Source organism: Ambystoma mexicanum, chromosome 1p, assembly GCF_040938575.1.
Source record: "Ambystoma mexicanum isolate Mex_15411 chromosome 1p, UKY_AmexF1_1, whole genome shotgun sequence".
NCBI lineage: Eukaryota > Metazoa > Chordata > Amphibia > Caudata > Ambystomatidae > Ambystoma > Ambystoma mexicanum.
This window is the reverse complement of record NC_090921.1, coordinates 620,472,359-620,500,231: the sequence shown is the minus strand read 5'-3', so window position 1 is coordinate 620,500,231 and position 27,873 is coordinate 620,472,359. Positions and strand designations below refer to the sequence as shown.

General features: G+C 44.9%; 1 protein-coding gene across 1 annotated transcript in view; it reads left to right on the top strand.

The window, feature by feature from the left end:
- The window catches only part of LOC138577213 (ceramide synthase 2-like), a 929,909-nt gene that overhangs the window by 459,993 nt on the left and 442,043 nt on the right, over positions 1-27,873 (top strand). The window contains exon 4 of the mRNA XM_069649612.1: positions 15,267-15,385. Within this exon, the coding sequence (XP_069505713.1) occupies positions 15,267-15,385 (119 nt within the window). The remainder of the gene's footprint in view (positions 1-15,266; positions 15,386-27,873) is intronic.

Genomic DNA, 27,873 nt, shown 5'->3' with positions numbered 1-27,873 from the left:
TCTAAAACAGGGAAGTTACAATGAACATCAACGTACGGACGATGATTCCCTCCATGATCTCCACACAAAATATGGTCTTTATGCACAATAATGCGTCAGAGTGACGTCATACTATGTGGCAATAGTGAAAAACCTATCAAAGGTCGGGATTGGTTTAGGGAAACATCTAAGTATACATTTCTATAGGAGCTAGGATTGTTATTGGATGCCCGTTATCAGGTGGACAACATATACCTACCTCTAAAAACATGTAATTTCAAAAATATTAGATACACAGTTTCTCATTGGTCTTCAAACTATAAAGTCCTTTGTTATACAGACTAATACAATTGGTTGGCATGCTTGTGCCTTCGCTGGAATATTCGGTTCATTTAGCAGCACATAAACCCAGACTCAGGTGCAGGGAGTTAGGAAATGACCTCCCAATTAGCTGAGCATCTCATCACCCATGCCTTCTGCCCTAAAATTGTCTTTGTACTTGGCCTTGCAGAGTATCGTTTTCTTTGAAAATGCATGGCAGTGAGGGCACTCACTATCATGTCTGGAATTCCAAGTTCAAACTCTATTTCCATCCTTGGTTCACGTGACAGCAGCTTTTAAATATTCTAAATTAATTAAAAATTAGCATCCCTTGTGTTCTTTCTTGCACCTTAATGGGAGATGGTTCATCTTCCGCAAACTTGTTGTTCTCCAGAGTATATAGCTGACCTCGATTTCTAGAATCTTGACTTCAGGCCAGGCAGCCTCGCCATGCAGCTCCATGAGCCTGCTACTCTGCTGCAACACAACTTTTCCATTCCTGCTTCATGATTTCTGGCTTACTTTATTCATGATACCAATGTCCAGTTTCTGTACAATGACGGCTTCGCCTGCATTCTATACACTACTCATAGCTGGCTTCTATGATGACATAATCTACTTTGCATTTCAGCGTCTGTACATTTATTGAACGTTTCTTTTCTGCAGCACTTCATGCACTTGTAATGTTCTTCTTTTACACTTGGGGAGTTCACTTGATCCTTACTTTGTCATTGGTGTTCAGGATCTATACATCATCTTCAGCTAGTATCTCGAGAGGTCGTGCACACTTTCTTATGATGTCACTAGCTCCGCTTCTTTGCTCTTTCTCATATTCCTTCAGGGTGTTCCTCCTGCAGGTTATCGTTACTTCGGGGGTACACTTGATAAGGTTCTCTTAATGGGTATCTTCTTTCAAACACTTGCTGCGGTATTGGCACAACGACTGGTGTCAAACACGGCACAGAGTCATGTCTCCAATACAGGAGATTAAGGGGGGCGGGATCTCCTGCAGATGTATTCAGCTGCTCCTCTACAAACCTAATGCCTGCCCTTACTCTAATACAAACTAATGTGGCATAGGGATATGTATCTAAAAAAGGAAACATCTGTGTTGAAACTAAATGTCACAATGGAAATATAAATCAGTAAATGGGAAAGTGGCTTCACGCTTCTCTGAGTCTAAGATTCTTTGGGCCTCATTACACGGATGGCGTCAAGGATTTACCGGTACTGGTAAAATACCGGTAAATCCTTACCGCCTTACTACGAGGTCCCTTTGCGGGTTGGGGGATTTAAGGCCTGCTTTTTGCAGGCGTTAAAAACCAACCCGCAAAGGGAACCAGGGAGCTAGCGCCTTCCCCATTCCCATTATGCCCTATGGGGCAAAAATGGCAATGGGGAAGGGCAATGGTGGAAGGGGGAATTACCGCCCCGCCAACCTTGGAATGGGGCGGTAATTCCCCTTTCCGCCAAGGCGGTGCCAGTATTTTACCGGCATGAACCATGGCGCAAATGGCGCCATGGTTCTCCGCCATCCGTGTAATGAGGCCCATTGACAGGATGTTGCATATATGGGGTGGTTATGTTAGAAATCTCTTTGCCATGGGTGCCTCTTTTCTTAGTTCTACGACTCCACCCGTGCTTTATTTGTGGGGGTGTTTGTCAGGGCTCAGCCCCGGCGCTTATTTCTGAGCCCCAGCACTTATTGTCTCAGGCTAAGTTTGTTTACAATGGGGTTTTTTTTTTTGCAACTTTAACTGTCAGTCATTCGTACTCGCACAACAATCAATAACGTGTGTGTGTGTGTGTGTGTGCGTGTGTGTGTGTGTGTGCGCGCGCGCGCGCGCCAGGGCCATTTGGAAATATTTTTTTAATAAAATCCTATGTCCTGCTTCTGATACCTTGTATGAGAATTTTAATGTGATGCTTTTATCATGTATTGTTACTGCTGTGATTGTTTTTAGGGTGTTAATGTATTGGACCATATTTTATGTGCCATATTGGATATGGTGTGCCACCATGGATAGCTTTCACGCATCTGTCTCCATGAAACATCTTTGGCATGAGCATAAACAGCTTGGGGTCTTGTCCCCACATTTTCGGCTTTTTCCTTGTCCTAAGCTCAGAATGAACTTTTCCATCTTAAGATGGAACTTATTACTGACCAAGGATACCTTATGGAGATTTAAGAGGATTCCATTTGCAATCATTGGCTGTCAGTTGTGTGGGAATGTAACTGAACCTGAAATGCCTCAACATATTATTGCTATGTGCCCGGCTCTTTCAGAAGCTCAAACTCTTCATTTAAATTATCATATAGGCACATTTTTGACTTTAGGTCCAGACATGTTCTGGAAGGCATGTTTGGCTGAGGGTTACGTCTCTCTGGTCTTGGCAGCATTGCGCTTTATGAATTCTTTAAACTTGGATGAAATGTAATTAAAATGTATTTTTAACTATGGAATTTTTATGCATGTGACTAATGAGTTGTCTTTAAAAAAAATCATATTTTTTTTTCTTAATCGTTAAGGCTAAAACTTGTTTTTAGCGAATAAACAATAAAAAAAAAACAGGGTTCACTGTGTGTGGTCCCTGCATCCTGGGCTGCATTCGTTATTTCTGAACCTGATGACCCACGTGGGCAGGGCAGTGCTAGCTGTCCATTTTCATGGGTAACAATGAGTTGGAAGCTGACAATGCTGGGTGCTCGTGCTGACCATGCCCACACACTCCTCCAGTCAGCCTGCATGACATTGGTGCAGCTACACATTGCAACAACCAGCGGCACTACCACAGCAGTGCGGGATAACATGACAGTCACCACCCTGCAACACCAACACTGGGGCAAGGCCAGGGAGAAGCTTAAGGCCACTTCTAAAGAGGAGTGCCTGTCATGAGTGCCAAAATATACAAGAAGAACTTCCGGCAGTGTTTGGCAGGCAAATGCATCCCATCAGTACTGGTTTTTCCTGCATTTATTCCTACGTTTATCATAGGAGGAAACAATGTTTGTTCTTCTCTCTGTGCAGAGGCGTTGCTAGGAGGGGGCTTAGCGGGTTATAGCCCCAGGTCTTTTGTTTGTAGCCCTGGATAGAATCTCAGGGTCTACAACCAAAAGGCTAGCTAGCCCCGAGGCCCAACAATCCCGACATTAGTGTAGCCCCAGATCTCTTCCAGACCTAGCAACACCCCTGTCTCTGTGGATGGATGGTCAACATGTTCCACTTGCCAACTATAGTATCAGAGCAAAATGTACATGATGAGGATCTGCTTAAAGAAGCGCCTACACCGCTATCTTATTTCAAGACACAGCTACTAAGTTATGTTATTTTATGTTGACTGGTATCTATAAATTGCACATCTGCCACAATGAGCTGCTGGAAGTTGCAGTTTTAACTCCAGATATGCTGACGCTGTGGGGAGCAGATGTGGACGGTGGCAGCAGTGAGCGGGGAGCTACCTGCCACTATGCCTCAGAGGTGTACTAGAAAATATTTGGCCCCTGGCCCTTATTTTATTATAAATTAAGCACTGATTCCACAAGAGTCCTGCTCCCGCAGACCTGAGGTGTACAGGAGCTCCTCGGTGAACCTTTGGGCCAATTTACCAGGCAGCTTGGTGAATGTGGCAAAGGATTTTGGGGATTGCTATCTGTAGCAGGAGAGATGTGGTGTTGCCTTTTGTAAGGCGAGGATAAGGTGGGCCACTCTAATAGGTAGTAGTTAAAGATACTTTACGATTTTTTAGGCAAGTTAGCATACACGTCATTACATTAGCCAAAATTACTCAGGAACACGGCACGGAGCAGTCCATTCTGTGGCTGACAACCTACCCTGGGAAAACCACCTTTTTTTTTTTTTTTTTTTTTGTATATTCAGATGGTGGTCTGCCTGTCTGGTGATTGTGTTAGCCTGGAGGGTGAGTGAGAGGTTTATGTCGAAAATCACACCCAGATTTGTTGCAGCGTCTTCTGCTTACGTTTGCTTTGACTGGATGAAACGTTTCAGCCACTCGGCATGGCTGAAGCATGTGCCTTTCCTAGCTAACCCACGTGCTGGCGGTCAGATGGTAACTTCTTGGCGCCGGGCGGAACATCCTTTTATTCCGCTAGTCTGCTCCATGAGACAACTTTGAGCAGTACTACCCAGCCTCATTATTAACTGCCCAAGGTAATGCACAGTGTGGCGGTTCAATCATTGCAGTATAGAATACCTCAAGCGGCAAACCAGACCAGCCAAATCTTCTGAATTTACTATGTGGTAATACGAAGCTGCTGAAAACTCCCTTCACTCCCCTCCCAGGTTTGTGAAAATCTGCCTTTCTTTGAGAAATTGTTTCTCTTCTGCCTCACTGGGAGACATTTCTAATAGCGTTTCAATCCTTACACTGATGTCTGTACCTACTGTTAGTTGTCCTAGCTCTTGTTATGGGCCAACGCCTGCGGCTGCCCCCTAGAACTTGAACAGGGAGCACAAAATGGCAGTCGGGGAGCTCTGCGGATATATTGACGCCCTTCGTGAATTGTTGAGATTGGATCACTAGAGGGCCTACAATGCAGGCATTAACTGCTCGTTGTTCAATCCTTTTTTTCCTCTGGATTGGAATGAGGCGATATTGACCGAGGCAGCGGGCCGACCCTGACGGTAACGGGTGCGCCCAAGTTAAGGTTCTGAGCTAAGTGAAGGTGGCTGTGCAGTTACCAACAGGGTCGGCCCGCCGCCTCAGTTAATATCGCCATTAGCTCTCGTGTAGTTCCGTACACTGGTGCTAATGGTGTTTTCTTGGTTTTTTTTTAAATAAGAAAGAAACATACCTTTTTTTGTTCAGCTAGGCGCTGCACTGTCCTGCTGTCCGTGCATTTCAATTTCCATGTTGATGACTGTGACATCAACGACATGTAAAAGGAATTTCGCTGATATCAACACTGTGCAGCGCCAGGCCGCGCAACATAGGTACGTTTATTTTTTTTCCCATTTTAATAAAAAAAGACACTGTGGACACCCCTGTAGGAAACTACACGGGTGCCAAGTGGTGAATGGGGAAGGGAAGGAAAGGGAAGAGGGACTCTGGCTGCCCAGGCAGCTCGGAACACGGGTGTGTAGCATACAGTATAGCTCGCGTTCCGAGCCCCCTCCCAGGGTGCTAATGCTGAATACAAAGCTCATTCTAAATATGAGGTGCTTCAGGGCTTTGACATTAATGACAGGAGCGGGCCATTAATGTACCTGAAATCTTGAGGACAGAACAGACAAGGATCAGAACCTTTACCAGGGAGAATGTGTTTTATTTTATTTCTATAGCGCTTAACGCCTAAGCACTTAACAAGATAAAACGCTACAACAAACGAGAGACAAATACACAAATCAACTAACGAGCAGAAGCTCCTTCAGACATGTTTTGAAGAGGGGAAAAAAAGAGGATGGAGACCAAATAGAAAAGGGAAGGACATTGGAGTGCTTTGTGGTGAGCAGGAGCGGCACAGAGAAGAGGCACAGCTCGGCCGTGGGACCACTAGGAGAAAGATAGAGCACAGGGCACGCGATGGAGAGTAGAAAGACACCGAGGAGGAAAGATAAGGGGGTGCCAGACCTTGGAGACATTTGAATACTAGACATAAGAAGGGGAGAGTACAAGTCAGGCTTCAAAAGACAACCATCTCAGAGAGTGCAAAGCCACAGAGATGGAGATATATGGGGCGAGGGTGCAAGGAACACGAATAAACGAGTGATCGATGGACCGAAGAAGGGCAAGGTGATTAGCCTGCAGACCAAGCAGTAGACTTGGACAATAGAATAGAATAGACAGGGAAAGATTAAGGCCAAGATGAGGAACTGAGGCGCATGAACATTTACAACGAGCTAAGGTAGAGATGGAGAGTGAAGAGGGTGGAAATAAAACAGATAGGGGGGAGAGTGGGAGGAATAGTAGAAGCAGGGAGAAAAGAACTTCAGTTTTTGAGGGGTTAAGATGCAAGACAATATTGGATGGAAAGTAAGCAGGCATACAGGGAACAGTGAATAGAGTCAGAGAAGGATGAAAGGGATAGAAAAGTGTGTGAATTGGCAGCGCAAAGATGATGGGAAAATCCAAAAGAAGAAATAATAGAGCTGACAGGAGAGGTGTAAAGAGAGAAAAAGAGAGGGCCGAGAACAGAGCCCTGCGGTCCCCCATGAGAAAGCAGGGGAGCCTGGGAGGATTGCGAAGCACAGGAAGCAGCGAAGGTACAGTCAGAAAGGTAAGAGTAGAACCAGCTGAATACAGAACCCCATGAACTCAGATCAGAGGAGAGAGTAGAGGATAGAATAGTGTGATCAACAGTGGTGAATGCAGTGGATAAATCAAGGAGAACAAGGAGAGAAGACAGTTTAGAATAGCGTGAGGATTGGAGAGACTCGGAGAGTGCCAGAAGGACGACTCTCTAGAGTGACGGGGACGAAAAACAGATGGGACGGGAGGGCAAAGAGAATGCTGGTTGAGAAACGAAGAGACTTGGGTGTAGACAACACGTTCCAATAATTTGGATATGAAGGGTAAGAGGGAGATGGGACGGAAATTAAAGGGGAGAGTGGGACTGAGAGTAGTTTATTTTTAAAATACAAAGCATTGAAGCATGTTTAAAGGGGGTGGGGAAGTAGCAGAGGATAATGATGAGTTAAAGAGGGCAGTAAGATAGAAAAAAAATGGTAGGATAGATTGAGGGGATTAAGGAGGAAGGCAAGGGATCGCCAGGGACAGCAGTGGGATGAGCTTTGGCTAGAGCACCGGAAATGTTAGTTGCAAAGAGGAAAAAGGAGCTCATTGGTGCAGAATGTGCAGACAGGGAAATAAGGGAAGAACAGGAGGTGGGTGGTGGAATAGAACATGGAAGAATAGAAACTTTAGAAGAAAAATAGCAAACTCTGCAGCCGAAAGGTATGAGAGCAAGGTATATTGTGCCTACACCTTCTAATGTTTAACGGGGCCCAAGACCCTTATTCGGTTTGTGAATTTTATTAACCCGCTCATCATACTGGCACTGACTCCACTTCTGACACTTAAGTAACCAGCCTACATGTGATGAAAAGCTGGTATGGGATAGCAGGAAACAAATCCATTTATAATGTAGCGATGCACCAAATATGTGCAAGGATCCATACTCCATATTTTTTCCTCCCCATAATAAATCTTCAAGAATGCGATAATAATTTCACAGAATAAATGAAATGATGAATGACGAAACCCTCCACAACAAAGCTGCATATAATACTAACATCATCAGGACACACACGACATCCCTCAGTTTGCAACAATATAAGAAGGGCTGAGTAGTTAAACCCTCACTGTGCAGCTCTTTTCACCCTCGGCTGAACACGAAGTAGAAGACATACGGCGAAGGCCCTGTGAAGTAGATGGACAACAGGTTCAGGTTTGGTTCACATAAAGGCTTTATTAACTTAAAAAGCAAGATGGCGTAAGGCCTAACTTGCCCTACGCTAAGGTGGGATTTCCCTACCTATAGAAAACTAAGGAAAGTCTGTGTCAGGAAGTCAAAATCAAATATCCGTCTGTGTCCAGAACTACTTGCCTTCACAACTAAATGTATACAATGTGTAGGGATGTCAGCAGTAAACTGAGTAGTGTTCAAAGTAAAGTTCAAAGCTTCTTCCAGCTCTTGGTTTGTAATCCGCTTCCCCTTTCCCTTCCCCTTCCTCAAGTTCAAAACCGTTCACAAGACGCTGGGCTTCCCTTCGGCAAGAGTTAAAATCTTCCAGCTTTCTCAAAACAATACTGTTCCTTGGGACTCTTGCCAGCTCTTTTGAAATTGGTTCTTTGCACTGGTTCACATAGGCAGTTGAATATCTTGCTTTTGAAATCACATAAATGGTGGTTGCAAAACACAAGCTCCTTTATTGATACTTTCAATGACTCTCCACACAGGGCAGTACTCACTCTAGGCGCAGTTGTCAGATCACACGGTCCACACATTGCAGGTCACATAACTGATACCCCTTTCTTGGCAGCTTTCCATCAACAATATTTCCCTGCAGCGGCCACTCGGTCTAGGCGCAGTTCTTGGACCATCCGATCCACCCATTGCAGGTCATGCAACCAATACCCCTTCTTGGCTGCTTCCAATCAACTATATGCCACTGCTTCAATTTTCCAGTAATGCTTGGACCATTCACCAGTGTCACCCTCTTCTGACACTGTACCATGGCTTGGTTGGCCACCATGCACTTGCTACACTTTCCTGTATACTTCTGGCTCCTGCCAGGTTTCCTCATAACATGCAGTGCCTTGAACTCTCCTGACTGTTGCCAATGTTCGTTTTCTCATATAGTGAATGCTCAAAACTTGCTTTTATTCTTTTGGGCATTTTAAAGTATTTATAATGACTTTCAGTTTGTTCAATATTCAAAGGTATTTGTAATAGCTCTGTGAGGTATCCAGAAGCACTTGTAAAGGTTTTCATTTAGTTCAGTATTCAAAATAATGCTCATCACATATTTGCCTGCCAGCCCGGTGTTTACGACACTCACTGGTCAGAGCGTACAGCGCTGTTAGGTCTATTCGCCACGGGTCTTCACCTTACCGTCCCAGCGGCTCTTCATGGCGTGGCGCCTCAGCGATGCTCCACCTGCTGGTCAGGATTCTTGCGACCTCTTCGCTCAGTTACCCCTATCTCCTTCTCGCAGACTCTTACCGGCTTTCAGCACTCCTTGGCTTTGCTTCCTGCTGCATAAAGTCTGCATCGGTACACGGGTCCTGAGCGCTCCACTTGCCACACCGCTGACCTGGAGTTGCTTTTCCCAGCTGCTGCCTCTGCCTCCACAGTTGACTCCATTTACAAAAGGATGTTGGCTTTTAAAGGTTCCGCCACCTTGAGTCCAGGAAAGACAACCACTCGCCATTAGAGCAATAGTTATGCCTTAGTCGTGCTGTCCTCCTCCTTGTTCCAGTACACAGCTGAGGCTGATATGTGTCTGTATTACAAAAATGAGGCTGATGTGTATTTGTCTTAACAAAATGAGTATGTGTCTGCCTAGTTGGTCTCTTCCTTGTCCCAGTGTTCAGCTGGTGTTTCTTGTGGAATGTTTTAAGGGAAGAGCAGGGAAAGGGCTGGCAATAACCTACAAAGGTTTGAGGGATAGAGGGTTTGTTATGAAAAGGGAAGGGGGATACCATGTCTCATCTAAGGACGTCCTCTCCCCACGTCTCCTCCACCAAGGTGATCCTCCCACGCATATTCACTCCCAGGGTCAGGATCCAAAGGGGGTGGCCTTTCCCTGGAGGCTACAGGGGGAAAGAAGCGAGTATGGCCTATGTTCCTCACAATACACATTCATTTTATCCTCGAAGACAGAATGGTCTTAGACGCTAGGAACCAAGCTATTCTCATACAAAGTTGGCCCTCAGGGGGGAACTCCCAGTATACCCTGAACCTCACCACCAGTTCAGTTGCACACAGACCCAAACACCTGTTGGCCTTGACTTATGAATAAAGCAGATCCTTCTTCAGTTTTAGGGAGAGCCCTGGTAAGGTGCACTCTTATGTTTGCATATGCATCTCTCGGTATGAAAGGTGCAACCCACCTGCACTATGAATACCTTTGGGCCATTGCTGGGGTTATGCATAATTATGTCAACACAGAAAAAGACATCCAAAGTAGTACTGATACTACCAGCCCTTTCTGTATCATGTCAGGAGCAGTCTGCGCCATGACACCAACAACTGGCCAGCTTCAAGCACTAAACCCACGCAGCTAGTGATTAAAGCCATTGAACCCTACCTCTTTCCTCCAGTGCTTTAGTAGTAATGTTCTTCCAGTAACTAAATCAGTCCACTCACTGACCGTTATCATCCAAGGCTTGGCAGGGGCTGCGCACTGATTGGTGCATGGACATGTCACATCGTGAAGGACCCATCTGACGTGTCTGTGAGCCATATAAATATGGCAGCAAATTACCAGCATTTGTATGGGGGCGAGGGCTCCTCCTCCCATTGTTAAAGGAAGAGTCTGATCCCCAGGAGTTTAGGAATTTAAAACTCCTTGTCGAGGGCCATATTTATGGGATTCAGAGGGAGAGAACAGGAGGAAAGTTGATAAGAGGGGGAAGAACAGTCGGGAGTAGGTGACGGGAAGAAGAGAGTTTCCATTTTAGAGGAGTTAAGTTGAAGAAAATAACGACCCCAGACATGGAGCAGTGGAGTTGGTCATTGAAGGAAGAAAAGGAGAGAGATTTAAGAATCATTATAGAACTGACAATTTGGACTGAGGGTTAGACTAATTAACAAAAGAGGGATGTTGGAACCCGAGAAGGATAATCGACTCAGAAATGCACCTTGTGGAGCGCAAAAGGTAGTGATGAAATGACTTGGCCCAGTTTCATAGTGTGGAAAGAGGGAGAGCTGGTTTTAGAACCAATGTCTTGTGTTTCCACGGTCACACACCAGGTGTCTAGCACACATCTCCTCCCTGCATTTGAAATCTTAAGAATGCCCTGCTGTTTTGGGCCCTTCCTCCTAAGTGGACACAGCTCTTCCTTGCAATTAGCAACCAATGCGCCGGCGGTAGCCAAGCTGCTCATTTGGATCACAGTGAATTTGGCCAGAATGGCCGTTGTTCTGAGGGAGCTGAACGCTGTTTCCCCCACCCCCACCAGTCAGAGCAGTGCTGCATTGTAACCTCCCCCCCCCACTTTGCCTGGCTCCAACACACCACCCACCCTTGCCTCACGCACTCCCATTTTCATGACTTACCTTACCATATCACTTCCAGCACAATCTCTCCCTTCTCCAGGGCCTGGAACAGAAGACAGGACTCGGCAAGTTCCCTTCACCGTTTCAATGACAGACTTGTTTGTTTTCAGATTATTTTGGGGGCTGGGGGGGGGTTGCCTAGAGAAACCTCACACTCTCCACAATCACTGCTTCTTGTTGGAAACCAGCCAAACCCTTAGCACCCCGTATGTCATGCATGAATACTAATTGAGTTAATGATGACTGCAGAGGGCTGCCCCGGCCTGTTATGGCGCTAATTCCTTGCTGTCAACTTGGTTTACTGTGCCGTTACTGACCAGGTCACACCAATGGTGGCCATTAAAGCTTGTGCAATAAAGGCCGGGGGGGGGGGAATACAAGGCTGAAAAGCGCCACAACAGAGGGGTTACTTGTGATTACTGTTTTGGGTGTACCTCAGCAGAGTGTGGAGGGTTTTGGGGCACGAACCTGAAGAGGCAGCAGAGGAGTGGGATTGAAGCAGAGCGGGAAACACAGAGGACTATAGGAGCAGCATTATGCCAGAGAAGCTGCGGGGGGTGGGGGGGGTTTAGGGGGGAAGGGTGCAGACAAGTGAAGAAATGTTCCACGTGCAGCAGTGGAGGAGGCATGTCTAGAGGAAGGCGAGAGGTGCTGGTTGTGTTAGTGTGGATCCACTTGGCAAGTAATTGGGTAGGCTGGGGATGGAATGTGGGATGGTGGAAGTAAAACTCAGTTTCACCAATCAGAGACCTGCATGGGCCTGCCCAGGATACTAATAGAGTACAACACCTCATTTTACACTTGGTTCAACCTTTACGATGGACACCATTCAGATAGTGCTATCCTACGCACTGTGGCTTCTTCGTGGATGAGGTGTGGAAGATGGGAGTTGTTTGTTGGTTTCTGGTTGATCAGAACTAGAGGATGAGAACTGGGTTCTGGGTTCCTGGTTGGTGATATTGGGCGTATGGGTTTCTGGTGATAAGGAATATACAGAGAGTTCTGGACTACAGTGTGAGGTTTCAGTTACAGGTCAACCTTTTTCATCAGAATGTAGAGCAGATTAGGAATATAGGCGGTGGTAAGGATATTGGATTTTGGATTGATCGGGAATAGAAGGTGGCATTGCAGTTGTGCGTGCCTTGCTCTCCATCAATAGGTGGTAGGATTAGAAGTATGGGCTCCTGAGATTGGGGTAGTTTCCTGCTTGACAGGGAATGCGCGGTGAGGTTAGGGTTGTGTAGTTAGGAGGAGGCGTTGGTTGAAGAGGAGAATCTGAATTCTTGCCATGTTCCTTACTCCCGCTGCTTTTCTTTGTTCTTTGTGTGTTCAATTATGTGCTTGATGAGATACCTTGCTGTTTTTAATACTCATTACGCTTTGGACAGTGCTCTGTATGCCAGTGGACCAAGGTTCATCGTTACCAAAAATTCCACTAAACTGAGTATGGGATGGGTATGGTGGGAGCGAGGCAGCATGCAGTCGGGCGGGGGTTACGTAGTATTGCAGCAGAAGCTAGACCTGCCAATGTGTTATGTCTCTTTGTTGCGTGAGATATTGCTCCTGGTGGCTGGGCTGCTGAGATTGTCGACATCCGGTGGGGATTGGGGTATTGCGGGTTCAATGTGGATTCTGAAAAAAACATCTGTTGCCATTGCATAGGAGTGAGCCACAATGTCACTTGGTGCAGCATACATGTCACTGCCTGGCCCATTATGGGTATAGCAGAATTGGGGAAATAAAATGGTGGTATTTGGAATAGGCCCAGTTTTTACTAACCATTCTCATGATGAGGATTAAAGCTGTTGGCCTATTCAGATATCACGTATGGTAAAGGGTGCATGGTTATAGGTTGAAACCCCTTCCGAAAACATTTGCAAATATATGTACCTCTACCTTAAGGGTGAAGGTGGCACCTTTTCACCCCCTTCATTACAAAACTGTTTGTCCCATAAATGAGGTGACGCGCTAGCGCTGTCCCTTCGCTTTCGTCCCAAAGTGATGCGCACAACCCCGCAAGGGGGTGGGAATCGGAGCATGTTTGTGGGTCACCTTCGCACCCAATAAGCAGCAAGGGCATTACGCAGAATTTGGCGGACTCCCTGCGGTCATATACACAATTCAATCCCTCAAGCAAAGAATTGAATGAATGTTTACATTTAAGAAGAAACCGGACATGTGGTGTCTCAGAAATCCAGTACCTCCTTTTTAGGGTAACGGCTCTAGCAACAGTGAACGTATACTAGATGTGGTCTCCTCAGGGTGCCACATGCATTAAGGGGTATTATTCATGTGTGGTGAAAGGGGGTATTATGCAAGCATGAGTAATGCTCAGAGGCAAAAGCCCTTGGGAATTCTGTTGCTGGGAAGGCTTGTTTCACAGTGGTCATGTGCAGTCAGGGTTAACACTGCGTCTGTGTAGCCCCTCTGCCCGACACTGGAATGCGCGTGGCAGAGTGCTGTCCGGGAATGCGCCACGCGGTTGGTCATGCACATATTTGAACCGGTGGGTGTTCCGCAGCGGCCAGTATTCATTTTGATGACTTGGTCATTGTTCTTCATGTCGTTGGCATGGAAGGCGTGGCACCGGCACATGGCACGCTTTGAGTTTGTGGCAGGGCTGCTTTGTTGCGCTTGTGTCCTAGAATCTGGCTGCACCGACTGACACACGCCCAGTCCTGTCACGGCCATCAAACTGCCCTGTAAGCCTAGTAGAGGTACGTATCTGCTTGTTCATCTGCTCCTTCAGAGCGAATCCAGCTGACTGCCTAAAACGCTTCTATAAACATGGCGCCTTTGCCAGGGTGATGTACCATGGAGTACTATAGTTTAGCTTTTGAAAGACCTCAAAGTAGAAAGCATTGACTTAAGATAGGATGGGAGCAGCTGGAGTCTAGTGCCTATATTTCAAACACTCCTTATGGAACCATACTGTCACCCTGAGTACTTTCATCATTGTGCGTTATTTCACTTAGTGGCAACATTCTGATCACTTAGAAGTTTTTTTTTTAATGTACGCATTTTTTTAATAGACTAACAACACTTTGCACCGCATATACTGCGTTATTATTATCTTAATTATTATCTTGAGTGTTACTATTTTTAAAAATGGGGTTTCATAATTTCAAAGTTAAAGAGAAATGTGTGTACATAGTGCATTTTATTTGCCTTTCTGAGGCGCATCTCTTTGAACTTGTAGTATGTTCAGTAATGTCCATTCCTATGAAGACATCAGGGTCAGTGGTCACGTGACAGCGCTTCCGCTACCCATTCCATTATGGTGAATTCCCCACAATGCCTGGTCCCCTGCATTAAATTTGGGAAGTTTACACCCATGTTCCCAACCCGTCCGCGCAGCAACATCTGATTGTACCCACCAACTATTTAAGGAAAAGCGAGGAAGGGTGGCTCCCGCCTCTCCATGCAGGCGCCATCTTGAGCAGGTGCTTCCTTACTCTGGGTTACAGCGACAGCACAGAGATAATGAGATAGGTAGGCGTTTACCTAACTCGGCAGCACTTCATAATTGTCTATGACCCAGGCGTGGACGTGTTATCTGTCCCAAATATCTCGGCCTACTTGCCATCCCGAAAAGAAAGGAGATATTTCATCCTCTGGGCAGAAATGCAATTTCATTCACTAGGGTTGATTAAACACTGTATAACATATCACTTCCCTGCAAGACAAAGACACGTTTCTGGAGGGGAAGGCTTGCGTTTGGCTAGTTTGCATACCCACAATGCCTTGCTCATGTGGCTCTGAACTGGCGGTGGCCCTGTGGCATGTGTGGTTCAAATGTCTACTTCCTGTATCTGAAAAAGAACAGAGCCTAAATGTTATATGCGGATTAGCCAAGAGCCTCTGTGGTGACCCAAGAGCCAGAGTCACATACGACGCTCATCCTCGGGTCTACTGAATGACTCTTCAGCACAGCTGTGATAAGTGACGGATTCTGCATGAGTCCTAGCTGGCTTTCAGTGGCTTTGGCCTGTTGACAAATGCCGCCATTTTCCTACAGGCCAGTCTAAAGAGGATGCCAACAGGGGAGTCAATACCTTGAGTGGGAAACGGCAAGAGATGTGCACATGTTAAACCACCCATGCACAGAGACTCGTACAAAGCAGCGATAATCATGACCTCATTTTAGCAGCGATAATCATGACCTCATTTTAGCAGCGATAATCATGGCCTCATTTTCTAACCCCTGCTCTGCTTTGTTTTCTAGGTCCAGGTATGCAGTTTGTCCAAGCAGTGCGACCTGCGCACAAGGCAGGTACACAGGTGGTTCCGATTGCGTCGGAACCAAGACCGACCCAGCTTGACAAAAAAGTTCTGCGAGGCGAGGTGAGCAGGAAACACTTCGCTTTTTTTGGAACACATGGGACGCTTGACTGCCTGCTTTTAGTTACGAAATTCAACAAATGCAAATATGTGTATGTGGCCGGCCGGTCGAAGAAAAAGTGCATGTTTTCATTTTTGTCAAGCATTTGCATGTACAGAATGCGGAACTGTACATGTTACGATCGGTGCATGGAAATGTGGATTATGCAAACAATTAGCATGTTATCGTCGCTTTGCACCTTGAGGAACAAGTTGCCATCATCCCTGAATTCTCCAAAGTTAGAGCAGTGGAGAAAGAAGTGTTCATCTTTAGAGAAGACAGTCATGTCTTGCAATCTTTCCTCAGTTCTTAACCCACACCAGGTTGGAATAGAGGACACGCGCAGGTGATTTTATTAAGATATGGCCTGTATTTATGAAAGGATGCGATTTAAACTTGATATTTTATGTTGTAAAATTGTATGGGATGTTTAACGACATTATGACGACTCTGACCTAAAATGTGGGTTTATCTGCAGTGGCTGTTTTAACCATTATTTATGAATTTTAAACTGGCAGTAATTAGTACTATGAAGTGAATTATACCATGCATCATGTATGTATTTTAAATTGAGGGAAACTTGTATCATATTGTTGTATACACAAAGCTTGTTGCTATATGTGTATTAAATAAATAAATAGAGGCCAAGTACATTAGGAAAACCATAAACTAGACCATTTCATTTTACTTTATTTATTTTATTGGTTTTTTTTATATAAAGTGCCTAATACCGTGCAAGTTTGGTTTCTAAGCGCAGATCCGAAATGTGAATCTCTGTTGCTGTGCGTGCTCTTGCTTCCAAGACCAGCACGTTGCCCCTGTGCTATCCTCGGTTCACGACCATAAATTAGAGCCCCTCTTTGGATCCTATTTAGTGAATTACTAAATAACTTTGTGAGACTGTGTCTGCACTCTGAGGGGCTCTGACCAACTGATGCCTTCTGTTGCTGCATTTTGCCTCTATTTTGAAGGAGGTGTAGATTTGCTGTGCAGGCCGCTTAAGAATGGAGCGCTTTGGGCCTCTTCTTCTCGGTGAAATCCGACGCATAGAAGCGATTCTACTCCAGGGCATTTGCTGACAGAGCTGGGGCACAGAACGGAATTGCTGTTTCTGCCTGCCCGGCATCCTCCACTAGCAAAAATCCCAATGTATAGACCTGCAAAAAGCAGATTCACTAGGAATCTCCCTTAGATGCCGTCTTCCAAGCGTAAATGGCAGGTGGCCTTTAGACCTTTTGCACTGTGATGTAAAGTCCGTTGTGTCCGTTTTTAGACGTTTGTTTGCACTTGTATTACAAATGTTATGTTATGTTAAAGGCTATTTGTACCGCGCACTATCACCACTGGAGTGGTCCCCTAGCACTCTGGCGGAACTGAAAAGCAAGAGGGTAGGTGAAGTTAGTAGGAATGAGCAGGAAAAGCGCAAGAGAGCTGCGATGTGAGTGTAGGTGTGATTTTTCAGTTGGTAGTTGTCATGTGCTGTTATGCAAGGCTATGTGTGTTTTTTTTTCCCCGTTGCGATATGATGAACATTTCGAATTAGGGACGTTTTTGAAAGCTTAACGGGTCCCCTCTGTGCAATTTACGAATTGTATCATCCTTAAGCATTTGAAATTTGGTGCCATCTTTGTTGTCCCTCCGTAGATCCCGCATACTCCAATATGCGTTGGTAATCAGCGCCAAGACTACCCTCAGGTGGTATGTGATCTAGAAATGCATAAGTCAGTCTTTCATAATCTCTTTTCCTCGGCAAATCCTATTTTGCACAATCTACACCTTGCAGCACCTGCCCTATTTTGGAAGCCTGCGCTTGGTTTGTTCACGTGTAAAGTGCACGCATGCAGAGTGCATTGCTGAGGGTACTTCTTATGCTTTCTCAATTCTGTGAAGGTTGTTAATGCCACACGTTTTTACAACACTTTAAATGAAAGAGCCCTGTGTTAACGCCTGAGAAAGCGTCACACTTTTCCTAAAACCCGGCGTGGCTTGGCAGAAACTTTGCATCGGTCCAAATGCAAATTTGCAAAAAAGCCCTAATGCAAAAAAAAAGTACAAAATGACTTTGCACCGACTTTGCACTGCAAAAATACACTTTGCACAGTTCGATGAATCAGGGTTCGTGTCAGCAGTGGAACGTCACTTTTCAGCAGTGCAGAGTCATTTTGAACCGTGCAAACGTTTCCATGAATCGGGCCCTTAATGTAAGGCGGGGTTTAGAGATGCTCTCATCCGCCATGACACTTTGCAATCTTAGGCCAAGTAAAGGGGCGTCTTCCCCTAAACCCAAAAAGCATTAAGTCAGAACCGAACTGTGCAAATGGAATGTGCTCCCTACATTGATCTTATTCTTGAAGCCTTAGAAAACTCAAAATAATTTCAAAAGTATCTGCTTTATTCTCAATTAATATAAAAAAAACAATATGGTATAATGTTAGATTTGAGTCAGTATTTTCAAGAGAAACATGTTTTGTTTGCCTTTTCTGCAGTAATATTAAGAAACAGCAAGGTATAATGTCAGATACATTATCTGTTTGCCAACACGTGTGTCTCTTCCCCACGGTTACATGACCTAGGTGACGCTAGTGACTTGTATAAATGTATCAGCAATCCTGTAAAGTACACATATCAGTCATTATTGTTATGCTGCAATCCTCTTCCAGAGATTGCACTATTGCTTTCATCTCGCACACAGTATCTTGCTGATGGAGACACGTTCTATTTCAAATGTCTGCTTTCATCTTTTTCCAGTGCAGTGTTTCACGTGAGTTGAAGGTCGTCGTTTCTTTGAGGACCTTCTAGGGGGCACCCTCACCTAACAGGTGAATCCATTCTTGGAGGCCGCATTTTATTGCACACCATTGTTTTCAGAATTCGACGCGGGACCCCACCCGATTTATTTTAAAGCAAGTTAACTTAACCATGTCCCCAGCAGCTCCTTCTGACCCACCAGTAACGGCTGTCTAGGCTGATCCGGGGCGAATTGAAAGTCAAATGTCAAGCGGACAGTCGAAGACCCAAGCCTGGTATCCTCCTTTTTCCCGAGGGGCCAGCCAACCCTTCACGCCTGCTTGCTGCTGGCCTATTGGATGGGAGAGGACCCCCTGACCCACCCCGGGAGCACAACGTAGTTCATATAGCAAGTTGAACATTGGTCATGTTCATAACATACCATGGAACATTGTGTATGTCCCCGTCAACCGGCCTAAAAAAATCTCAAATGCGACAATATTAACTCCGTAAACTTTGGCATCAGGCCGAAAGATACCCATAACGTCATAACATTCTCTTCAAAATACTTCTGCCACAACCCTGAAAACCGGCACGTCGGATGGGAGGGTGGGCAAACATCTGGCGGGCGCAGTGAGGAAAACGGGAAAGGTGCCAGGGAAACCCCCTTTTATGGTGGTCACCGGAACACAGGTAATTCCCCCTTTCCCCAGCTCACGCCTTCAATTGCACACCCACCTCAGCGCCCCTCCCCCAGAAGTGATGCCTTGGGATCAAAGAAATGACCCCAAGATCGGCCATGGTCTGCGAGGCAGTCCGTAATGGCACCTGCTCATGTAGGGCCATGGCAATGCCACCATTATACGCTTGATGAGTTTCCCTCTTAAATTACCAACATCCTCATGTATATGACGGTCTTTAACTTATATATTTTAAAGCTATGATCCAACAATTGTCTGCATCATACTTTTTACTGAATGAGCTAGCTCTTACAGAATAGATGTGAAACCGGTGTTCAGGCTGAGACCGCGTGTAGGCTGTACACAGTAAACGAGTTTGGCAATATTGCTAAAGGTAATTTATCAGTCCCTATTTCTGGGCTCCCTGGCACCTCAAGTGCGCCTTTGGTGGTTCTCACTTGCCGCAACCAGCCTGTGTGTTTCTGCAACAAAGCTGCACTGTTCCGCCTTAACTTAGCCGAGCATGAACTGCAAATATCCTGGCAGCATTTCCCTGCATCCTTTTTAAAAATAAAATGACAAAAAATCCTACCTCAGCTATTTATATGCTTGATCTCCTCTGCTCGTTTTTTTCTCTAAAAACATGTTTTCCTTTCAGCTGCACAGTGTCCATGCCAGGTGTGAATACACCCAGGCTGAGCCTATCCACTTGGGGTGCTTCAAAAGTAATATTAGTAATATTCCCACAAAAACTGAGGACATCCTGTCCACTCTCACTGCTTCCTCTCCCTCTACCACTCCCGGCCCGTCTTCGGCCATCTCTCCTCCTCCTTACTCCTCCTTCGCCGTGTTCCCTCCCAACAATGTTTCTTGACAATCCCAATCTAGGAAAGTCTCATAAAACCAAGTGCTCCCCTGCTCTTCCAGAACCATCAAGGACCACATCAACACCCTTGCTCCAGCCTTGGCCGATTTCTGCAATCACTATTTTGCCACTGGAACCTTCTCTCCCCCTAAAGCTTTCCCTTGTACACCCCCTTCCAAGAAGCACTCTGACGATTCTTCCTCTCCGGCAATCTGCCGCCCGATCTCTATCGCTCTTTTCCTGGGCAAACTCCTGGAAAAGCTGCCCATCTCCCAGCTTACTCTTCATACTGAATCTGTTGGCTCTCTCCATGACCACCACTCTGGCTTTAGAGCAGCCAGAAGCATGGAAACTGCACTCCTGAACACCAGTGAAGACTTGCTCTCCAATCTCAATGCTAACCTTCCTTCTTTTTTCATTCTCCTAGATTTATCCTCTGCTTTCAATACGGTCAACCACGCCATCCTGATCAATCGTCTCTGTGACAACCTGGTTATCACAGATCAGGCCTTAGCCTGGTTGACCTCCTTTCCCTCTGATCGACCCCCCCAGGTCCAACTTGGGTCCTTTCTCTCTACCACCTCTATCTCTACATGTGGTGTTCCCCAGGGCTCTAAACCCTCACCCTGGATCTTCAACCATTACTTGGTACCTCTGGCCCACCTCCTCTCTACCTTCTGTTCTAACTTTCAGTGTTATGCGGATGACACTCGACTCTCCTCAGTCTCCCCTCCGCCTCCTCTGCTCCCTAGCTCATACCTGTCTATCCGTGAATCAGGAATGGTGTGAATCCAACGATCTCTACCTTAATGCCAGTAAGACTGAGATCTTCTGCTCCCGCTTTCCCTCTTACACTCTGGCCCTTCACCCTGGGCCATCTACCCTCACCTTCCTGTGAGGCGAAGAACCTTGGGGTTATCTTTGACTCCACCTTTTCCTTCTCTCCTCACATCTCTGACATCTCTAAGAAGTCATACTTCCAGCTGCACCTCCTTAGAGTTATGCTTCCTTTTCTCACTTTCCCCCAGAAGCTCACTATCTCCAGAGCCCCGGTTCTCTCTAGGTTGGACTACTGCAACAGCCTCTTTCTAAATCTGCCTGCCTCTACTCTTCGCCCCTTGCAACTAATCCAGAACAGGACTGTGAAACTTGTCCTTGGCCTTAGGGCCAGGGAGTTTAGCTCTCCAGCCCTGAAATCTCTCCACTGGCTCCAAAAGATCAAGTTCAAGACCGTCTGCATCGCCTACAAGGCTTTCTGAGACCGGGGACCACACTACATCCAACTTTCTCTTCTAAGCATCTTCCTTCTCGAGCCCTCCACTCATCCACCTCCAACTCTCCAGGCAGAGAGTAGGGGTTAGATCCCTGTCCACAGCTGGGGCCACCCTATGGAACAGCTCCATGCCTCTCTCAAACTAGAGCAGGACTACCCAAGGTTTCGGAAGCAACCCAAGAACTTTCTCTTCACTTCCACTTCCTTTCTCTCTCTCCTGCTGATGCTCCTGTCTGCTGCGCTAACTGGTTACCTGGTCACCCACTGAACCTCATGGGCACCAGGCTCCTGCATGACCAGTGGCCCCTTGCACTGCCGCCAGGCCTCCCACCCACTTAGTGAGTGTATCTTCAACCCTACAGTCCCCTGTCTCCCTGCACATAGTTGAGCTGGTATAGGAAGATTATACCGAAAAAAATGGTCGCAATGAGCAAAAGTTCTAAAAATGCAACCACCAAAGGTTCGAACACCAAAAGTTCGAACCTTTGGTGGTAGCATTGTAAAAAAAAAACAGGGGCTGCGGGGTTGTCCTCCACATCGCCCGCTCACTATACTTCATGGTATAGTGAGCAGGAGTTGCGGGGGACACCCCCGCAGGCTTCTGTTTAACAAAAAAAAAAAAGAAAAAGACCCTGTGGCGCCGGGTCCCAATCACGGAAGTGAAAGGGAACTAGCGCTGCAGGAACCCAGCGTGAAGATGAAGGTAAGTGTTTTTTTTATGTTGGGGATGTTGGTGGGGGTGTGCTGAGGGTGTGGGTGGGGGGATGTTATGGGTGTGTTGTGTGTGTGTGTGAGTGTGTATGTGTGTTCGCACAAGAAAGATGTGAACTTTTGGTTGTTGGCACCTTTCTCAAGCAAACATTTTGCCCGCCGTAGTTTCAGCCGCGGGCAAATCACTTAGATTTGTTGAGGCACCACCGTGGCAGCACTTACCACGTTTTACCCACTGTACTCTCCCCCAACCCCGGCACTTCTCTTCCCTCACCCTCGCACAATCTGATTCACTCAAGGCCTAGTAAGATCGTTTGTTTTGTCCTCCCTCTGTCTCCCCTTCTTTGTCTTGTCGCGCCTAGAAACACTTGTCTACAGGTGCATTATAAATGACTTATCATATCATACAAGCATCCTGATCCCTTTTTGTACCCCAAAAACCTTCATTTTTTTATTCTTTATTATTTGTGTTTTTTAATGCAAGACATGTATACAGAATACTTAGGATTGTAGCAAGCTATCCTTCTTTTTCAGTCTCGATCAAAGTGTTCTGTTCTGGGAGTGAGTACATTGGTTCTGGCTTACTCACACCCTGCAGCCATCTCCCTGGAGCAGATAACTATCGATACACACATTTTGGAGGGCCTAGACATGGTCTCTGCTCCTCTTTTCCTCATCAGCTGAATGCCAAGACTGCCACCTCTGCCACTTACTGTTCACTGCCACCCAGGGCTATAAGTGGGGTAAGAAATCAAGGGGGGGGGCCCTCATTTAGGGGCGTGGCTTGTGGGAGGGGCGTGGCCTAAAAAGTACGCAAATCGTAGGGTATACACACAAATATATATAAATGTTATATATTTGTGTGCGTACCGTACTATGGTTTGTGTACTATGCAAGCCATCTTTTCTAAACATAGAAATATGTAACATATTTCTACGTTTATAAAAGATGGCTTTCAAAGTACACAAACCATAGTAAGGTACGCACACAAATATATAACATTTATATATATTTGTGTGCATAACCTACGGTTTGACTAGTTTTCAGGCCATCTTTTTTAAACATTTCGGGTTCATGAAAGATGGCTTTGAAAGTACACAATTCGAGCAATCTTTTATAAAGCTTTGACTACGGACAAAATTGTCCGTCGGCAAAGCTTTATAAAAGATGGCTGGAAATGTGTACTTTCAAAGCCATCTTTTATAAACCTCGAAATATGTCGAGGAATCCCCAGGTTCGCCGAGGTTTAAAGGCGCCTCGGCGACCTGGGGAAACAAAGGGACGGTAACTGCCTCTGGTGACTTCTTGCGCGAGGGGTCACCAGACGCAGTTACTATGACTGACGGAAGTGGCAGCCAGTCACAGCCTCGCTGTGGCTGGCTGCCACTTCTGTCAGCTTGCCTGTCTTCATTGCAGGCGCATCTCCCGTCGCGGCTGCGGCCGCAACGGGATAATGCATCCCGCGATTCCCGCCAATGTTGCGGTAGGACGGGCACCAGCAGAGCCCCGCCTCAGTCCCACTTTTTGGAGACTGCCGGGGCTCAGCCCCGGCCCACTTTAAGCACTGCAGCCACCGAACATCCTCCCTTCATGCTGTTTATTCTCTTTCTCCATATCGCTTGCTCTTTCTCTCTTGTTCGCTCTTTCTCTTTCCCGCTTGCTCTCTGTTCTGCTCCTTCGCTCCCACTCTTTCTGTCTTTCTCGCTCCCTCTTTCTCTTTCCCCCTTTCTCTCTTCCTCTTTCCCTCTCTCCCCTATTGCCATGAAGATGCCCAAAGCTGATGAAAATGGAAATGTTAGCAAGGGCTTCCTAGGACTGATCCCCTCCACTGACGTGACTTTTGAATCTACATAACTCCACTTTCCCATCTTGTTAACCCTTTGCCCGCTCCTCCTCCTGCGTACCATCTGATGGTGCTGCCTAATTGTGAATGAGTGCCTGCCAAAAGCTTTACCCAGTCCCATCGCTTTTAAGTCTTTGCTTAACTCGCTGAACCCACGCAGATGCCTCATTGCCTGGTCCTGCTGCCTCGCAAGCTCATATGCTCCCTGTATGCCCTCAGCAGGCATATGCTCTCATCTTGCAAAAACCCCAATAGCGCAAACTCCCCTTTTCTCCTCTGAGCTGTTTTGGTTTTGTCACCGTGGGGATCAATGTACAAGTCGGAGCCAAGTGTGGATTTACTTTCTCCTTTTATTTTTTAAAGGGCAACTATCATGAAATATGAGATTTTAAAAATATTGAAGTAATTACCAGTGCTACCTTGGAAAAAACGAACACACTTGTAAAGCGTGTGAGAGGCCCGATAATTAGCCCTTCCGTTGGCTCCTAGGGCCGTCCTCTTCCCCAATGCCTCGCACAAGGCCATGGCTCCTTTTACAAAATGTCACTATTGGACTCAATTAATTACTGTAGAACAGTTTCTACAACAATGAGAGGCAATGACTGTGGTTACAATGGATCGATAATGGGCCTCACTATAGATTTTTTCTTTTCATTTTTTCTTTTCACTCTGAAGTGCAATGATACAATTATGAAATCACTCATATTCACACAATTATGAAATTACTTATATTCACAAGGTGTGCATGTACATTGCTTTTTTTAGGGTTTGTATTTTGGCCCATTGTACTTGCCTTTACCTCTTTCTTTCTTTCTTTCCTTCTTCCTCTTTCTTCTATTTTCCCACTTCATCATCATTGGATGTGGAGACAAAATAAACCAAAGGCACAAATCACATACGCTCAATATTTCATTGGTACACCCCAAATATTATATACATTAATTGAGCACAGATCATTTTCTTCAAGACGCTCTGCATAACTCATAGAGCAATCCACAGACAAGGAGCAGAATTCATTCAAGAAAAACATCCAGCAAGAACATTTGGCTCGAACCAAAACAACAAAAGTTCAAATTTGGGGGATCAACATTCTCATACATTTTAGCAAAACGTTGGTGCTTGCACTCCCATATAAAATATTAAATACAAACAACAAACGAACACCCAACATTCAGAAAATGACTAAAAATATGGTTCTTTAACTCACAAAGCTAAACATGAAAATTCATCACAGCGAAACAGCCGTAACAACACAAGTGAAACACCCAAACCAAGGTAAACATAATAAACTGAAACCTGGTGACCCAAAGAAATAAAGCACTTTAACTCCAGCCACCACTGAAAAATCTGAGCCCTGCTAAACCCCCATAACCTTCCAAGAGAAGGGCACAGACGACCCTCATCACTAATTGTACCAACACATTTCCAATATCCTGCATACTCACCCTCCAACTAGAGGCATAGCCAGGATTATGCAACTAGTGAGGCCTGAAGCTAATGTAATTGGGCCCACCACAGTGACATTTTATCTGTAAACCCCCACGCAGTTCTGCTGAGGTAATTTATTGATTTTTGGTGGGCCTTGGCTGCTCAGGCCTTACCATATCTAACCCACTGCCTCAACACCAAAACACACATATACCTCTAAAGGAGCAGAAACCTGAAACCGCCACAAATTGCACACAATCTGCAATCCCCCTCTAAACCAAATGCATAACAGAAAACCAAACGACAAACGCACAAACCACCCCATACACCCTCATACAAAAACATCACAAACCATTACAAACTACAAAACAATCCCAGTACAGAGTGACTGGTTTTTCCGAACTGAAGCTACCAACAGCACACCAAAGCTCTCTTGTGCTCTACCTCTGAATCCCACTTACCCACACTCCCGAGCCCACCTTCCTATTCAGATCTGACAGACAATGAAAATTGCAGTGTTGTGCAGAATAAATCACAATAACATAACAAAAATTATATTGAAATTCCAATACAAGAATTACCATATGGCCTCAAAACCTAAAAATGTCCAGGAGCACCAGAAACAATATTTCCTTCAACCTATATTTTTAAAATGTTTACATAGTGGTTGTTTTCACCCAAATATGTAGGCATAAACACATGCAAAGGAGTACATTCAGTACAATAACAGCACCACATAACCATAACCTCTAAAATAGCAACTCATTTAATAGTAGATGAATTATAAAAGCGGAATACATACCCCCACACCATCCCAATTTCCTTTAGTAATTCCCACCTCAGATCTAGGAGGGATTTAGATCTCCTTGCCCAAGCATTGATCAGAAAACTCAACAATGCAAAGGCAATGTTCTTACTAATCAACTTTCCATGTTATGTTTTCCTTGGTTCATGATTTTCTACTTTCTTTTCTGTATAGGCTCGGGGAGGGGTCATTATTGCGGTATAATGACCCCTCACCAAGCTATGACCCGAGGCGAAATCTAGGGACATAAGTGGGAAAGGTCATTATCCCAAGCAATAATGACCCATCCCAAGCAATGACCCTTCCCAAGATCTACAAGGCTATTAGCACATGGTGGTAGCATTAGTACAGGTTTTGGATTTTGGTAGTGAAGTTAAAAGTTAAAAATGTTACTTTAAGAGTGAGTAAAATAAATAGATCCACTGAGTTATTAAATTAAGTGTGGTTTTATTTTGAAGCATTTAAATAATATGGTTGCCTTCATGCGTTAAGCATTTTAATTGCTACTTTGTTGAACTGAAACAGGTTTAACATGAGCATGCACTAGGTTTCATGCAAAAGTAAAGAGTTCCTCCATAAGAAAGTGAACTCATTTTCCAATGTTTTAGCTTTCTTTTTCATGTTCAAAGGCATGCTGCAGCAAAAGAAAAGTCCTTGCAGAGAGGAAGTGTCCTGTTGAAAAGAAATCTTGCCTACAAATTGTACTGATGTTCCCCTGTCTGCGCATGAAGACCGAATGTTCAGAATACTGTCAATATCTAGTTATCGACTGCACTATAAACATTCTTATTGGCTGAGAGGAGGTCAATAACGATCTCATGTACTAATTAAATCTATCATTCTCGCCACTGTGTTCCTGTTTTCTTTGCACCTTTTCATTTTCATTCCATCTTTTGCCATTTCCTTCATATTTCTTTGTCTTTCTCCCTTGCTGCCTTTCTTTCCCTCTTTCTGTTTCATCTTTCCTAATTTCTTTCTTTAACGTAATCCTTATGTACTTCCTTCTTTCTTCCCTGTATTGCATCTTTCATCTTTCTCATTCTTCCTTTCCTTCACCCCATCTATCTGTTTCTTTCTTTCTTCCCATCTTTGTGTCCTTCATTCCATCTTTCTTTCCTTCTTCCTTTGTTGCTTCCATTGTTTTTATATTTCATTCCTTCCACTTTTCCCTCCTTCTTACATTCATCACATCTTTTATTCTTTCCTTACTTTTGTGCATTTTGTATTCTTCACTTCCTTTTTGTCATCTTGTATTCTTGTATTCCTTCTCCCACCTTTCTTTCTTTCCATGTTATTGTTTCTTAGATTGCTTCCTTCAATCGTTCCTTTTCTGCTTGTGTCCTTCATACCTCCTTCTGCCTTTTTTCATTTCCCCCTTTCCTTTTTTCTTTCTCTCTTCCTCTCTTCCTCTCTTTAATTCTATTTCTTTGTTGCCTTCTTTCCTTCTCTTTTTTGCTCACTTTCTTAATCATCTATTTCTCTTTTTTTTTTATTAAAATGATTTAGTTTGTTACAAACATTTCATTTCATTTTTAAAAACTCAATGATACACACAATTATAAAATATAACAGTTCAATTGAGAGCTAGAGAGAGTAGATAAAATAAAATAAAAAAAAAGGAATGTAGAGACACTAAGAAGATCTCTTAACACTTTCGGCATCAATTAGGCCAGTGGTCAGTATCTTCACTTGGCTTTCTGTTGAGCTCCAGGCTGCAATCTCAAGATATGTTGTAAGTATTGAGCTATTGTGAAAATTAGTTTGTTTTCGCGTCCGTTCAATAATAAAGACCAACGCATATCCGTGTCCATCTGTTGACTCGATATTTTGAAAAAGTTACCAAAATTCAGTCTCTTGGTCGTTAATTCTGGGCAGATCATTCCTAGATGATGAATTGTTTCTGGTACTTCTCTATCTTTACAGAAACGACAATAGTTGTCACTTTTCGGGATTTGTCGTATCATTGCCAGTTTGTCTCTTGTAGGTAAGTTATTTAAACGAATTGCCATGCACACTGTACGGATATTGTTATCGGGAAACTGTTCCATGTACTTCGGAATTTCGTTTAGTGCTCGAATGTCCAATTGATTTTGAAGATTTCTTAAATATAGGGTTTTGG